General features: G+C 47.9%; 2 protein-coding genes across 2 annotated transcripts in view; both read right to left on the reverse strand.

Annotated features, from left to right (window-relative positions):
* The window catches only part of LOC139548881 (unconventional myosin-VIIa-like), a 37595-nt gene extending 24128 nt beyond the window's left edge, over positions 1–13467 (reverse strand). Inside the window, exons 1-15 of the mRNA XM_071358805.1 lie at positions 13359–13467; positions 13118–13260; positions 11893–12103; positions 10718–10853; positions 9591–9697; positions 7457–7594; positions 7189–7347; positions 6475–6567; positions 5613–5707; positions 5369–5453; positions 4955–5173; positions 3875–3958; positions 3118–3351; positions 2775–2978; positions 2282–2458 (exon numbers count right to left, since the gene is read on the reverse strand). Coding sequence (XP_071214906.1) covers positions 2282–2458; positions 2775–2978; positions 3118–3351; positions 3875–3958; positions 4955–5173; positions 5369–5453; positions 5613–5707; positions 6475–6567; positions 7189–7347; positions 7457–7594; positions 9591–9697; positions 10718–10853; positions 11893–12103; positions 13118–13260; positions 13359–13460 — 2187 coding nt within the window. The 5' untranslated portion in view covers positions 13461–13467. The remainder of the gene's footprint in view (positions 1–2281; positions 2459–2774; positions 2979–3117; positions 3352–3874; positions 3959–4954; positions 5174–5368; positions 5454–5612; positions 5708–6474; positions 6568–7188; positions 7348–7456; positions 7595–9590; positions 9698–10717; positions 10854–11892; positions 12104–13117; positions 13261–13358) is intronic.
* Positions 13468–14034: 567 nt separating this feature from the next.
* Positions 14035–14887, reverse strand: part of LOC139549848 (unconventional myosin-VIIa-like) — a 4214-nt gene continuing 3361 nt past the window's right edge. The window contains exons 6-9 of the mRNA XM_071360587.1: positions 14558–14671; positions 14316–14469; positions 14122–14198; positions 14035–14040 (exon numbers count right to left, since the gene is read on the reverse strand). Of these exons, the coding sequence (XP_071216688.1) occupies positions 14035–14040; positions 14122–14198; positions 14316–14469; positions 14558–14671 (351 nt within the window). The remainder of the gene's footprint in view (positions 14041–14121; positions 14199–14315; positions 14470–14557; positions 14672–14887) is intronic.

Raw genomic sequence — 14887 nt, forward strand, 5'->3', positions numbered from 1 at the left:
CAGAAACGTCTTTGAGGAAGCACGACTGTACTGTGCTACCCAGAGCAACACTACAGGTGTATCAGACCATGAGGGTGTAACTCAGTTATCATCTAACCTAATGAGATTATAGCTAAGTGTTATTATCGATTACTTCCCCCCTCATCTTCTTTTAATCATTTAGCAGATGCTCTTATTCAGAGCGACTTACTGTTAGTGCATTCATCTTACGATAGCTAGGTGAGACAACCACATATCACAGTCGTAGTAAGTACATTTTTCCTCACAGCACAGCAAAACATTTCCTCTCACCTCCCCCTCCCCCTCCCCCTGCAGGGCTTGTAGTTCTCTCTCTCTCCCCTCCCTCCTCTCACCTCCCCCTCCCCCTCCCCCTGCAGGGCTTGTAGTTCTCTCTCTCCCCCCTGCGCTCCTCTCACCTCCCCCTCCCCCTGCAGGGCCTGTAGTTCTCTCTCTCCCCCCTCCCTCCTCTCACCTCCCCCTCCCCCTGCAGGGCTTGTAGTTCTCTCTCTCTCCCCTCCCTCCTCTCACCTCCCCCTCCCCTCCCCCTGCAGGGCTTGTAGTTCTCTCTCTCTCCCCTCCCTCCTCTCACCTCCCCCTCCCCCTGCAGGGCTTGTAGTTCTCTCTCTCTCCCCTCCCTCCTTTCACCTCCCCCTCCCCCTGCAGGGCTTGTAGTTCTCTCTCTCTCCCCTCCCTCCTCTCACCTCCCCCTCCCCCTGCAGGGCTTGTAGTTCTCTCTCTCTCCCCTCCCTCCTCTCACCTCCCCCTCCCCCTGCAGGGCTTGTAGTTCTCTCTCTCCCCCCTCCCTCCTCTCACCTCCCCCTCCCCCTGCAGGGCTTGTAGTTCTCCCCTCCCTCCTCTCACCTCCACCTCCCCCTCCCCCTGCAGGGCTTGTAGTTCTCTCTCTCCCCCCTCCCTCCTCTCACCTCCCCCTCCCCCTGCAGGGCCTGTAGTTCTCTCTCTCTCTCCCCTCCCTCCTCTCACCTCCCCCTCCCCCTGCAAGGCTTGTAGTTCTCTCTCTCTCCCCTCCCTCCTCTCACCTCCCCCTCCCCCTCTCTCCCCTCCCTCCTCTCACCTCCCCCTCCCCCTGCAAAGCTTGTAGTTCTCTCTCTCTCCCCTCCCCCTCCCCCTGCAAGGCTCGTAGTTCTCTCTCCCCTCCCTCCTCTCACCTCCCCCTCCCCCTGCAAGGCTTGTAGTTCTCTCTCTCTCCCCTTCCTCCCTCCCTCCTCTCACCTCTCCCTCCCTCTGCAGAGCCTGTAGTTCTCTATTTCCCCCTCCCCCTCCTCTCCCTCCCCCTGCAGAGCCTGTAGTTCTCTCTTTCCCCTCCTCTCCCTCCCCCTGCAGAGCCTGTAGTTCTCTCTTTCCCCTCCCCCCTCCCCCCTCCTCCCCCTCCCCCTGCAGAGCCTGTAGTTCTCTCTTTCCCCTCCCCCCTCCCCCTCCTCTCCCTCCCCCTGCAGAACCTGTAGTTCTCTCTTTCCCCTCCCCCCTCCTCCCCCTCCTCCTGCAGAGCCTGTAGTTCTCTCTTTCCCCTCCTCTCCCTCCCCCTGCAGAGCCTGTAGTTCTCTCTTTCCCCTCCTCCCTCCCTCCTCTCACCTCTCCCTCCCTCTGCAGAGCCTGTAGTTCTCTATTTCCCCCCTCCCCCTCCTCTCCCTCCCCCTGCAGAGCCTGTAGTTCTCTCTTTCCCCTCCTCTTCCTCCCCCTGCAGAGCCTGTAGTTCTCTCTTTCCCCTCCTCCCTCCCTCCTCTCACCTCTCCCTCCCTCTGCAGAGCCTGTAGTTCTCTATTTCCCCCCTCCCCCTCCTCTCCCTCCCTCTGCAGAGCCTGTAGTTCTCTATTTCCCCCCTCCCCCTCCTCTCCCTCCCCCTGCAGAGCCTGTAGTTCTCTCTTTCCCCTCCCTCTCCCCCCTCCTCTCCCTCCCCCTGCAGAGCCTGTAGTTATTTCTTTCCCCTCCCCCTCCCCCTCCTCTCCCTCCCCCTGCAGAGCCTGTAGTTCTCTCTTTCCCCTCCCCCCTCCCCCTCCTCTCCCTCCCCCTGCAGAGCCTGTAGTTCTCTATTTCCCGCCTCCCCCTCCTCTCCCTCCCCCTGCAGAGCCTGTAGTTCTCTCTTTCCCCTCCTCTCCCTCCCCCTGCAGAGCCTGTAGTTCTCTCTTTCCCCTCCCCCCTCCCCCCTCCTCCCCCTTCCTCCTGCAGAGCCTGTAGTTCTCTATTTCCCCCCTCCCTCTCCCCCCTCCTCTCCCTCCCCCTGCAGAGCCTGTAGTTCTCTCTTTCCCCTCCCCCCTCCTCTCACCTCTCCCTCCCCCTGCAGGGCCTGTAGTTCCCTCTTGTAGGTTTTTTTGCCCAACGTCTCGTAAATCTTGGTCATCACAGGAATCTTCTCCGAGCCGTCGGTGATGGCCGTGTGGTACTTGGGCTCCGGGAGATCTCCCATGAACCTCAGCACCGTAATCCACACCGCCAACGCCGCCTGGGTGGAGAGAAACCATCAGTGTTAGGGTTGCAACCTTTGAATTACTTACTTTTTCTATAAATCCTGGTTGGAAGATTCTGGATTTCCTGCTTATTCCCTCCTGATTCCAGGAACCTTCCTATCTGAATTTCTGGACAACCGGGGAAAGTAGGGAAAAATACTGGATTTTTGCAACCCTTAACAGTGTTGTTGCTGTAATTATTAAAAGTACAGTTGGGTAGAAGGAGTCTGCCTGAAAGGACAGTCTGACAAACACCCATGGTCTACTGGGGTTAGAGGTCAGGGGTCAGAGTTGAGAGGTCATGTGACCTACCAGCTGGTCGCCCTCGTCGTCATGGAACAGCAGCGGTTGTTTGAGCGGCCGTCGGACATAGGTGTGTGTGGTGGTGCCCTGGAAATAGGTGGCAGCGAACTTGGCAAACTTATACTCTGACAGGTCATCCTCCTCATCCTCAGGGAGAGGAGCAACATCGTCTAAATCCTCCTCCTCAAGCTCCTTCTGGGCACGCTCCAAGTCCTACAAACAAACACACACATTTATGCACACACACAGACACACACACAAAGACACTCAGTGAACGATTTGAACGTAGCCCAGAGCAGATTGTGTTAACTGTAGCAGTGTCTGTCTGTCCACCAGGTGGCGACCTTCTCACCTCGAACCCAGCTGGTGGTGCTCCCTCCTGGCCAGGGAAGGAGTTTGTTGTTCCCAGGAAGCCGAACATCTTATCCACCATGTCAGAGTCGTTCACCGGCTCATGTCTGGCTTTCTCCATCTGCTCCACCATCTGCTTCTTCTTACGCACCTCCTCCCTCTCTCTCTTCTCCCTCTCCGTGTCCTCCTTCGCTAGCTGGGCCAGTCTCTCCTGGTGGTTACGCTCTGCTTCTACCTACAGAAGACTGGGTGTTAATAGGTGTGCGTGTGTGTGTGCGTGTGCGTGTGTGTGTGCGTGCGTGCCCCCTCAGAATTGTCCTAAAAACAATTGTTGATTTTCTGTAACACTACTAGCCAGCTAGTAATTTTATGATGGAGCCATTTCAGGCTATCAAGTTAGAGTAGCTAGCTTATCTAAGTATTTTAGCTGGCATGCCTGCTGGCAAGGTTGGTAGACTTTAGAAAAGCTAGCAATAACTAAATGTACTCAATATTTTACCCAGATTTTAGCAGAGATGCAGAGAAGCATATTTAGTTTCTTTAAATTCAGAACCACCAGTCAGGAGGATACAGACAGCTCAAGAGGTATGCTTAGATATGCAGAAAAATTGACATATTTCTTTACATAGAATTAAGTATAATGATTATGGCTCTAGATTGCAGGGCCTGGCCCCCCTACGGACCATCCCTAGCCATCCTCACGTACTTCCCTCCAATTTCTGGGGTGCATGACGCCCGTATGTGTGTGTGTTCCAGACCTTGGCCTTCTTAGCGCTCATCTGGTTCCTCAGTTTCTCCTCCTCAGCCAGACGCAGCTTCTCTGCCTCCAACCTCCTCCGATACTGAGAGAGAGAGGGCAGAAACAGAGGAAGAGAGTGAACGAGAAAAATAATGCGAGAGAGAGTGAAGAAAGGGTTAGGGTGAGAGAGTGAGAGAAAAGGTTAGGGTGAGAGACTGAGAGAAAGGGTTAGGGTGAGAGAGTGAGAGAAAAGGTTAGGGTGAGAGAGTGAGAGAAAAGGATGAGAGAGTGAGAGAAAGGGTTAGGAGGAGAGAGTGAGAGAAAAGGTTAGGATGAGAGAGTGAGAGAAAAAGTTAGGATGAGAGAGTGAGAGAAAAAGTTAGGGTGAGAGACTGAGAGAAAAGGTTAGGGTGAGAGAGTGAGAGAAAAGGTTAGAACCCTTTCTCACTCTCTCATCCTAACACTTTCTCTCACTCTCTCATCCTAACCTTTTCTCTCACTCTCTCACCCTAACCTTTTCTCTTAGTCTTTCACCCTAAACTTTTCTCTCACTCTCTCCTCCTAACCCTTTCTCTCACTCTCTCACCCTAACCATTTCTCTCATCCTAACCCTTTCTCTCACTCTCTCATGCTAACCTTTTCTCTCACTCTCTCACCCTAACCTTTTCTCTCACTCTCTCCTCCTAACCCTTTCTCACTCTCTCATCCTAACCCTTTCTCTCACTCTCTCATCCTAACCTTTTCTCTCACTCTCTCACCCTAACCCTTTCTCTCACTCTCTCACCCTAAGCCCTTTCTCTCACTCTCTCACCCTAACCTTTTCTCTCACTCTCTCATCCTAACCTTTTCTCTCACTCTCTCCTCCTAACCCTTTCTCTCACTCTCTCATCCTTATCTCTCACTCTCTCACCTTAGGAGGAGAGAGTGAGAGAAAATTAGGATGAGAGAGTGAGAGAAAGGGCTTTAGGATGAGAGAAATGGTTAGGGTGAGAGAGTGAGAGAGAGGGTTAGGGTGAGAGAGTGAGAGAAAAGGATGAGAGAGTGAGAGGGACTGAGGCTTTCTTTCAGTCTGCACTGCGTGAGTCTGTCTCTTTCTCACCTCTCCCTTCAGTCTCTTGTAGAGGCGTCGTGCGATCATGCCCCGTGTGTGAGCCTGGATGGTGATGATGGCCCATAGGCGGTGTCTGAAGGCCCTTCTGACCAGACAGCCTCTACACCTGGCCTGCAGACCCATCACCCTCTGTCTGGTCACGTGGTACATTACGTACAGCCGCCTGGAGTGATACAACGCCTGCAGTCTGGTGAACCCTGCCCGCATCTAGGAGGAGGAGGGGGAGGAGGAGGGGAGGGGAGGGGAGGGGGGGGAGGAGGAGGGGAGGAGGGGAGGGGAGGGGAGGAGGAGGGGAGGAGGAGGGGAGGGGAGGAGGGGGAGGAGGAGAGGACATGGAGGAGAAATTGTAATTTGATTAATGATACAAGGAACAGTTCAAGTGATCAAGTTTTTAAAACTCACAGCTCCATAGTTCTTGCGACAGTGGTATCCTCGCCACGTCTTCTGGATCATCATGGCCGACTTCCTCATCTTCAGGAAGTTGGACCTGTTGAGACCAAGTGACGCGATTGTTAACTCAAAGCTCGTTGCTATGACTAGTCTCAACTAGTTTCTTTGCCAACAGTCTAAACTGGTTGTTAGGACTACAGTCTCACCAGGTTGCTATGCCAACAGCCTCGCCGGGTTGCTATGACTACGGCCTCACCTGTCCTTGTAGCCTCGTACAACCTTCTGGATAAGGATGACCTTGTCCGTGATGGCCTTGTCTCTCTCTATCTCCAACAGCATGTCATGGTGGTCCTTAACAAACACCAAACACATGTGCAGACACACAGACACACACAAACCAGATGTGATCATCAATAGATTCCAAACAGACATTCTAAAGACCCTCTGATTTATTTTCATGACATCCCTCACTTCTGTCCATTTCCTCTCCTCCTCTGATCTGTCTGTTTCCTGTAGGGAAGTGTGGGCACTGCCCTCCTTGACCTGGCTTCACTTCACTGATTTTACTTCCTGTTTTACTTCCTGTCCGACCAGCTGGTCACTCTGATAACGACCTCAGCTATGATAACCATCACCGTGGTAACCAGCCCACCACTGACCCCACTCCTAGTGCTGTCCCCGTTTAACTGTCAACAGAGGCACAACTGTGGTTGAGTTCCACTTCATAGCAAATTTCTCTCCCTGTTACTAAGACAGGGTATTGTAGACAACTTGCATATTTCAGATTAAAAAACCCTATCCAAAAATGTAGAGCTTCTCCCAAATGGAACCCTTTTCCCTATATAGTGCACTACTTTTGACCATCTACATGTTTTATTTGAATATTTTTGTCATTTAGGAGATGTTCTTATCCAGAGCAATTCATAGGAGGAATTAGGGTTAAGTGCCTTGCTCAAGGGCACATCGGCAGATTCTTCACCTAGTTGGCTCGAGGATTCAAACCAGCGACCTTTCAGTTACTGGTCCAATGATCTTAACCGCTAGGCTACCTGCCGCCCACACAGAGACCAGGCACCCTAATAATGTGCCATTTGGGACTCAGCCCAGGAGTTAGTTACCTTGAGGAAGATCTTGGTCTTTCCCATCTGCCAATCATCATCTCTCCCCAGAACAACTTCCGCTATACGCTGACAAGTTCCCCTCAGGTCCTCCTACACACACACACACACACACACACACACACACACACACACACACACACACACACACACACACACACACACACACACACACACACACACACACACACACACACACACACACACACACACACACACACACACACACACACAGGGATCGGACATCAGTGGGCAAGTAACCATTGACAACGGACACTGACAAGGCAAGCTTTGGCGAAGACTGATCAAGATCAAAACATGTTGTCTTTTTTAAATGAATAAGAGCACCATGCATTGAAAACATGTTGTCTTTTTTAAATGAATAAGAGCACCATGCATTGAAAACACGTTGTCTTTTTTAAATGAATAAGAGCACCATGCATTGAAAACACGTTGTCTTTTTTAAATGAATAAGAGCACCATGCATTGAAAACACGTTTTTTTTTTTAAATGAATAAGAGCACCATGCATTGAAAACACGTTGTCTTTTTTAAATGAATAAGAGCACCATGCATTGAAAACACGTTGTTTTTGCCGTCAGTTTGGGAAATACCATCACCTTTTCTATTTTGGACTAGATGACTTTACCCAGATGAGCCCCCCATAGAAGGCCTTTAGTTTGACTGGCACATCTAAACTCTAACAGTCACGTACCTGTTTGTATGCAGGTTTGACTCCTGGCATGAGGACTCTGTAGCGGTCCACAAACTCAACAAAGGTGTATCTGATTGGATAACCAGCTCTGCGTATACGAATGGTCTCCATCATGCCTGAATACCTCAGCTGACGAACACCCAGCTCCCTGTCAAACAGCTGGGAGAGATAACAGACAGACAGACACAGAGACAGACGCACATACAACAATTACATTTTTACACACAAACACACACACATAAACACATGCAGACACACATACACTCACCATGGGTTTCTTGTACTCATTGGGTTTAATGCAGCGTACGAAGAAGGGCTGACACACACTCAGAGTCCTCATCAGCAGTTCCAGAGAACGCTTGAACTGACTGCTCAGAGTGGGAGAGCGCTTCCTGGTCTCCGCCCCCTACAACCACACACACACACACACACACACACACGCACACACGCACCACACGCACGCACGCACACACACACACACACACACACACACACACACACACACACACACACACACACACACACACACACAGACACACACACACACACACACACACACACGCACCACACGCACGCACACACACACACACACACACACACACACACACACACACACACACACACACACACACACACACACACACACACACACACACACACACACACACACACACACACACACACACACACACACACACACACACACACACACACGTACAGACACACATCAACATGGGTTAGCAACAATGGGTTCTATCCCTTTTCCTCTCTCTCTCACTCTTCTTTTTCCACTCTCTCTTTCGCTCTGTTAAGTTCCCGTTAATTCCCTCTACAGGAAACCTGGCTGAATGTAGCTCATATTGTGACAGATATATTTTGACAGTGTTTAAAATGTTCTACGTGTCTCATTTAAAAAAAAAAATGTGTCAAGGTTAGAACTGTTTTAAAGTAATGCCAACAACAGTTCCATCAAAGCTATTGTTCTTTAAAACTCAATGTCTAAATACACTGAGTGTACAAAACATTAGAGACACCATCCTAATATTGACTTGCACCCCCACTTTGCCCTTATACAGACAAGAACCTTGACCATTTTTGTCAATGGTAAACGGCCATTATGCGACATCTTCATTATCCATCATCTTTGCAGAGGTGAGAGGGAACCAATAAGTAGACAGGAAGGGATGTCACCAAAACATGGCCACTAAGTTTATGGACAGAGAGAGAGCGAGTTGCAACCTGGGCTCCACTGAACGATGGACGTTATGTCTGCTATACACAGCCAGCGGAGGGAGGGAGGGAGGGAGGGAGGGAGGGAGGGAGGGAGGGAGATTATTCCTCCTCTTTTCTTCTTTTACCTTCAGTGGACTGTCAGGTTGGCCTATATTATCACCCGGCAAGTAGCCAAACAGAGACCAAGGCAGACATAAATATGTGTGCATGCACATATAATACGCAGACACTCAGATACAAACGCACACACAGATACAAACACACACAGACACACACACATACACACAGATTCAAACACACACACAGATACAAACACACACAGACACACACACATACACACAGATTCAAACACACACACAGATACAAACACACACAGACACACACACATACACACAGATACAAACACACACAGACACTCAGATACAAACACACACACAGATACAAACACACACAGACCCACACACAGACCCACACACACACACACACACACACACACACACACACACACACACACACACACACACACACACACACACACACACACACACACACACACACACACACACACACACACACACACACACACACACAGACACGCAGATACAAACACACAGACAGAGGAAAGACAGAGTAATGTTAGCATCTTGCCACACATCTTTTGCCTTTACCTCCCTTATCTCACCTCATTTGCTCACATTGTATATAGACTTATTTTTCTACTGTATTATTGACTGTATGTTTGTTTTACTCCATGTGTAACTCTGTCTTGTTGTATGTGTCACACTGCTTTGCTTTATCTGAACTTGTTCTCAACTTGCCTACCTTGTTAAATAAAGGTGAAATAAAAATAAAACATTACTGAAGAGACAGATGGAGGAGAAGAGTGCAAGCAACATGCCATGCAGAGAAAACCCTATTCCATATTTACTTCTGACCAGAGCCCTATGTGCACTATAAGGGAATAGAGTGGCATTTGGGATGCAAACCACGAGACAACCAGAACAGACATAGCTGTCTGTCTGGAACGCTTCATGATGACCACGCAGAGAAACTAGACAACAGGTAATGAGTGATCTGTGATGTCATCAAGGTGTAGTGAGGAGTGGTGGGTTGAGTGACTGTGTGGTTGCTAGGGCGAAGGGTTGCTTGGGTGACGGAGGGTGCATTACCATGGCAACATCGGCCTGGAAGATCTGCTTGATGAACTTGTTCCTGGAGGAGTGAACCAGCTGGATGATGTCACCGTGCAGGGTGTCTCTGTTCTTCTCCAAGAAACCTATTATTGATAAGGCTATTAGTTATTGGTTATTGATAGGGCTATTGGTTATTGGTTATTGATAGGGCTATTGGTTATTGGTTATTGATAGGGCTATTGGTTATTGGTTATTGATAGGGCTATTGGTTATTGGTTATTGATAGGGCTATTGGTTATTGATAGGGCTATTCGTTGTTGGTTATTGATAAGGCTATGGTTATTGGTTATTGATAAGGTTCTTGGTTATTGGTTATTGATAAGGCTCTTGGTTATTGATAGGGCTCTTGGTTATCGGTTATTGATAGGGCTATTAGTTATTGGTAATGGATAAGGCTTTTGGTTATTGATAAGACTATTGGTTATTGGTTATTGATAAGGCTCTTGGTTATTGATAAGGCTATTGGTTATTGATAAGTCTATTGGTTATTGGTTATTGATATGAATATTGATTATTGATAAGGCTCTTGGTTATTGATAAGGCTATTGGTTATTGGTTATTGATAAGGCTCTTCGTTATTGGTTATTGATAAGGCTCTTGGTTATTGATAGGGCTCTTGGTTATTGGTTATTGATAAGGCTATTAGTTATTGGTAATGGATAAGGCTTTTGGTTATTGATAAGACTATTGGTTATTGGTTATTTATACGGCTCTTGGTTATTGATATGGCTATTGGTTATTGGTTATTGATAAGGCTATTGGTTATTGGTTATTGATACAGATATTGGTTATTGGTAAGGCTCTTGGTTCTTGGTTATTGATAAGGCTCTTGGTTATTGGTTATTGATAAGGCTATCGGTTATTGTTTAGGACATTGGGTCTAGTGTGTCCTATCCTCTATTAGTCCTGAGAAGAACCCTTTACAGTGACTTTTTCATTGAGGTTGGTCATTACAAAACCGAAGCATGTTGGTTTTAACATTAAATAAGCATTTTATCAATTTCCACTGTCCTCCAAGAGTTGATGATTTTGGTCATCATGTTGTATATGATAATCAGTCATTCAGTATGTGATAATCATGTTGCCATAATGTTGTCACGTACCTCGTGTCTCGTAGTAAACCACCCCAGCAAAGTGCTGGATGCCAAACTGGGTCTCATAAGTGTTCTTAGGAGGAATGTAGTTGGTGTTCAACTTATGCTGAGAGTTCAACTTATTCAACATAGTAGTGTCTGTACCCTGAGACAGAGAGGGGGGGGGGGTGGATGAGAGGGATGGGTTAGGGAGATATGATCTAACTAAGTACCCTGTGTACTGACAGAGTAGGTTTACACAAATATTTGCTTAGATATTTGTTCTCTCCCCATTATACTGTATCCATGTTTCCCTCTCTCCTTTTCCTTCTACGTTAGGGAACAACAGATGTAGCATCTTAATTTGACCCAGTTTGCTACAGCAGGAAAATAGTCCTGCAGCAACAGGAAATGTGAATTATTATGTGGATTATAATACATTTTTCTTTTTTTAAATATTTTTAAAATATTTTAAATTATTTTTCTTCTCCCCAATTTTGTGGTATCCAATTGGTAGTTACAGTCTTGTCTCATCGCTGCAACTTCCGTACGGACTCAGGAGAGGCAAAGGTCGAGAGCCGCGCATCCTCCCGAAACACAACCCAACCAAGCCGCACTGCTTCTTGACACAATGCCCACTTAACCCGGAAGCCAGCCGCACCAATGTGTTGGAGGAAACACTGTACACCTGGCGACTGTGTCAGCATACACTGCGCCCGGCCCGCAACAGGATTCGCTAGTGTGCGATGGGACAAGGACATCCCTGCCGGCCAAACCCTCCCCTAACCCGAACGACACCCCATGGGTCTCCTGGTTGCGACCGGCTGCAACACCAGCAGAGACACTCGGGTGGCCATGTGCATTATAATTAATGGGCATTTTTGTAGCTGTTGATACATTTTTCGTAAGGGAAAATCAGGTCTGAAATTTCTATGTGGAAATTAAAAACTTCAGAAGTCTTTTTAAAACTCAAATACACTACAAATTTGACATTTCAGGAAAGTTTCCTGCAACAGGGTGATCAAATTAAGATCCTACATCTGTATATGTACCGTATCTATCTATAATGCAGTTACATTTGGGAAATTGCTCTCCTCGTCTATGAGGTTTATGATGATCAAGGGTTTGATAGCGATCATGTTTCTCGTCCCTCTCTCGCCCACCCCCTATCCTCATCTACCTCGAGGTTATACTATCATCAATACCTTGGGGAACTTGCTCTCCTCGTCTATGAGGCTGATGATGTTCATGGGTTTGATAGCGATCATGTCCAGGGCATCCTGGTTGTCTGTGAACTCGATGTGTTGCCAGTTGATGTGTTCCAGGTTGTATTGCTCCTGCTCCAGCTTGAACACATGCCTCACAAAGAACTGCTGCAGGTTCTCATTGGCAAAATTAATGCACAGCTGCTCAAAACTGTTGATAGGGAGAGACACATACACACACATTTCTGGTATTTTATTAGGATCCCCATTAGCTGTTGCAAAAGCAGCAGCTACTCTTCCTGGGTTCCACACAAAACATGAAACATGACATAATACGGAACATTAATAGACAAGAACAGCTTAAGGACAGAACTACATAATTTTTTTTTTAAAGGCACACGTAGCCTACATATCAATACATACACACAAACTATCTAGGTCAAATAGGGGAGAGGCGTTGTGCCGTGAGGTGTTGCTTTATCTGTTTTTTGAAACCATGTTTATTTGAGAAATATGAGATGGAACAGAGTTCCATCCAATAATGGCTCTACATAATACTGTACGCTTTCTTGAATTTGTTCTGGATTTGGGGACTGTGAAAAGACCCCTGGTGGCATGTCTGGTGGGGTAAGCTTGTGTGTCAGAGCTGTGTGTAAGTTGACTATGCTGTCACGACTTCAGCCGAAGTTGATGCCTCTCCTTGTTCGGGTGGTGTTCGGCGGTCGACGTCACCGGTCTTCTAGCCATCGCCGATCCATTTGTAATTTTCCATTTGTTATGTCTCGTTTTCACACACACCTGGTTTTCATTTCCCAATTACTGGTCATGTATTTAACCCTCTGTTTCCCCCATGTCTTTGTGTGTGATTGTTCTTTGTTCAGGTCGGAATGTTCCGGCTGGTTTGTACCGGGTGCTGTTTATCACCCATGCTTTCTGGCAACCGTTCTTTTTGCACTTTGTAAATTGTTTACTTTGTGCTGTAGAGTAAAGTGCGTTGTTTCACTCATCTCTGCTCTCCTGCGCCTGACTTTATACACCAGCTACACCCACCAGCCTGACATATGCAAACAATTTGGGATTTTCAACACATGAATGTTTCTTATATGAACGCAGGGCAGGAAAACCGACACAAACTGCAGTGTTCAGGTGTGTGTCTCTATTCCGTTTGTTCGTGCGTGCGTGCGTGCGTGCGTGCGTGCGTGCATGCGTGCGTTCGTGTGTGTACCTGTTGATGGTGAAGTTTTCGAAGCCAAAGATGTCTAGTAGTCCTATGGAGCGTCTGAGGGCTTTGGGCTCGTGGGACGGAGGCTTGTAGATCGCTGCATTGATCTTCTCTACAATCCACACAAACTGACGACCGTAGATCCCCTACACACACAATATACATATACAATATACTGCTAGAGAGTGTTTGAAACAGTGTGTCACACAACGAGAGCATGTTAATGTGTGTGTGTGTGTGTTACCTTAACGAAGGCGTCCCGTACGTCCAGTGCCTGCTCTATACTGAGGGGAGTGGAGACTGTTTCTCCTCTAGTGATCAGAGTCCTACTGGTCAAACAGTTCATCAGGTCTTTACAGTCCACCTACACACACGAAAGCAGGCAGGCGGGCGCGTGCACACGTACACACACACACACACACACACACACACACACACACACACACACACACACACACACACACACACACACACACACACACACACACACACACACACACACACACACACACACACACACACACACACACACACACACACACACACACACACACACACAGCAACATGAAGTCAGAAAACACACTTCTTTCACACCATCAACCAATGTCGACAACAGTCCAAGTTTGTGTGTTTCACCAGTTTGCAACTAGGAGGTGCTCACTGCCGTGTTATTCACTAAACACTGTTAGCTCTCTCCCACTCCCTCCCTCCCTCCTCCTCCGCTCCCCCTCCCTCCCTCCCTCCTCCTCCGCTCTCCCTCCCTCCTCCTCCGCTCTCCCTACCTCCTCCGCTCTCCCTCCCTCCCTTCACCTCCCTCCCTGTCTTTCCCTGTCTTCCCCTCCACCTCCCTCTCCCTCCCTCCCGCAGTGGTCTAGGACTCACCTGTAGTTCTCCAGCAGCTTTGACATAACTAGTTCAGGTTACTGCTGTACAACCACTCAGTGGATAGAGTAGGTGTGTATATGTACGGTAGGTTTATGGATACAGTGTGTGTGTGCGTGTGTTACCTCCAGCAGTGTAGCAGCAGAAGTCAGGTCTACGCTGCGGACCACCTCACAGGCATCCAGGTTGTCATAAGTACGAGCTAGGGGTCAGAGGTCAGAGGTTGGAGGTAGGTGACAGTGAAGTCAGTATGATGTCATTCAAATATGTATGTCTGTGTGTGTATGTGTGAGTGTGTGTGTATGTGTGTACCATTTACCTTCATAACGCAGGTTCCCCATATGTAGTATAGAGGCCAATAGTTTGGAGATCATCCAGTTCTCAGTGTCAGAGAACATCAACACCTTCATGGCTGATTGGATGTTTGAATACTCCTTCATATCATCACGACCATCACACACAGTACACTTCCCCTGGAGGAGAGGAGAACTGTAGTTGAATGATATTTTCTCACTACTGTTCTGATAGCGTTGTTAAAGTGTGAGCTAAGTGGTGTCCTACTATAGTAAGGTAGCTGTAGTCTGTAGCTTTCCCTAGTCCCAGTTTCTTCTTCTGGTCTGAAGGCATGCCCTTCAACATACAGTAGAAGATATGGTAGTTCCTCTCATCACGAGCCTGCAGGGAGGGGGGAGGGGAATAGAGATGACACGATAGTGACCAAAATGTGTGTGTGTGTGTGTGTGTGTGTGTGTGTGTGTGTGGACATGTTTAACTATTCTTGTGGGGACCAGAAGTCCCTACAAGAATAGTAAACGAACAAAAAGTTGACCAGCTGGGGACATTTTGTTAGTCCCCACAAGGTCAAATGCTATTTCTAGGGGGTTTAGGGTT

This window comes from Salvelinus alpinus, chromosome 22, assembly GCF_045679555.1.
Source record: "Salvelinus alpinus chromosome 22, SLU_Salpinus.1, whole genome shotgun sequence".
NCBI classification, from domain to species: Eukaryota; Metazoa; Chordata; class Actinopteri; order Salmoniformes; family Salmonidae; genus Salvelinus; species Salvelinus alpinus.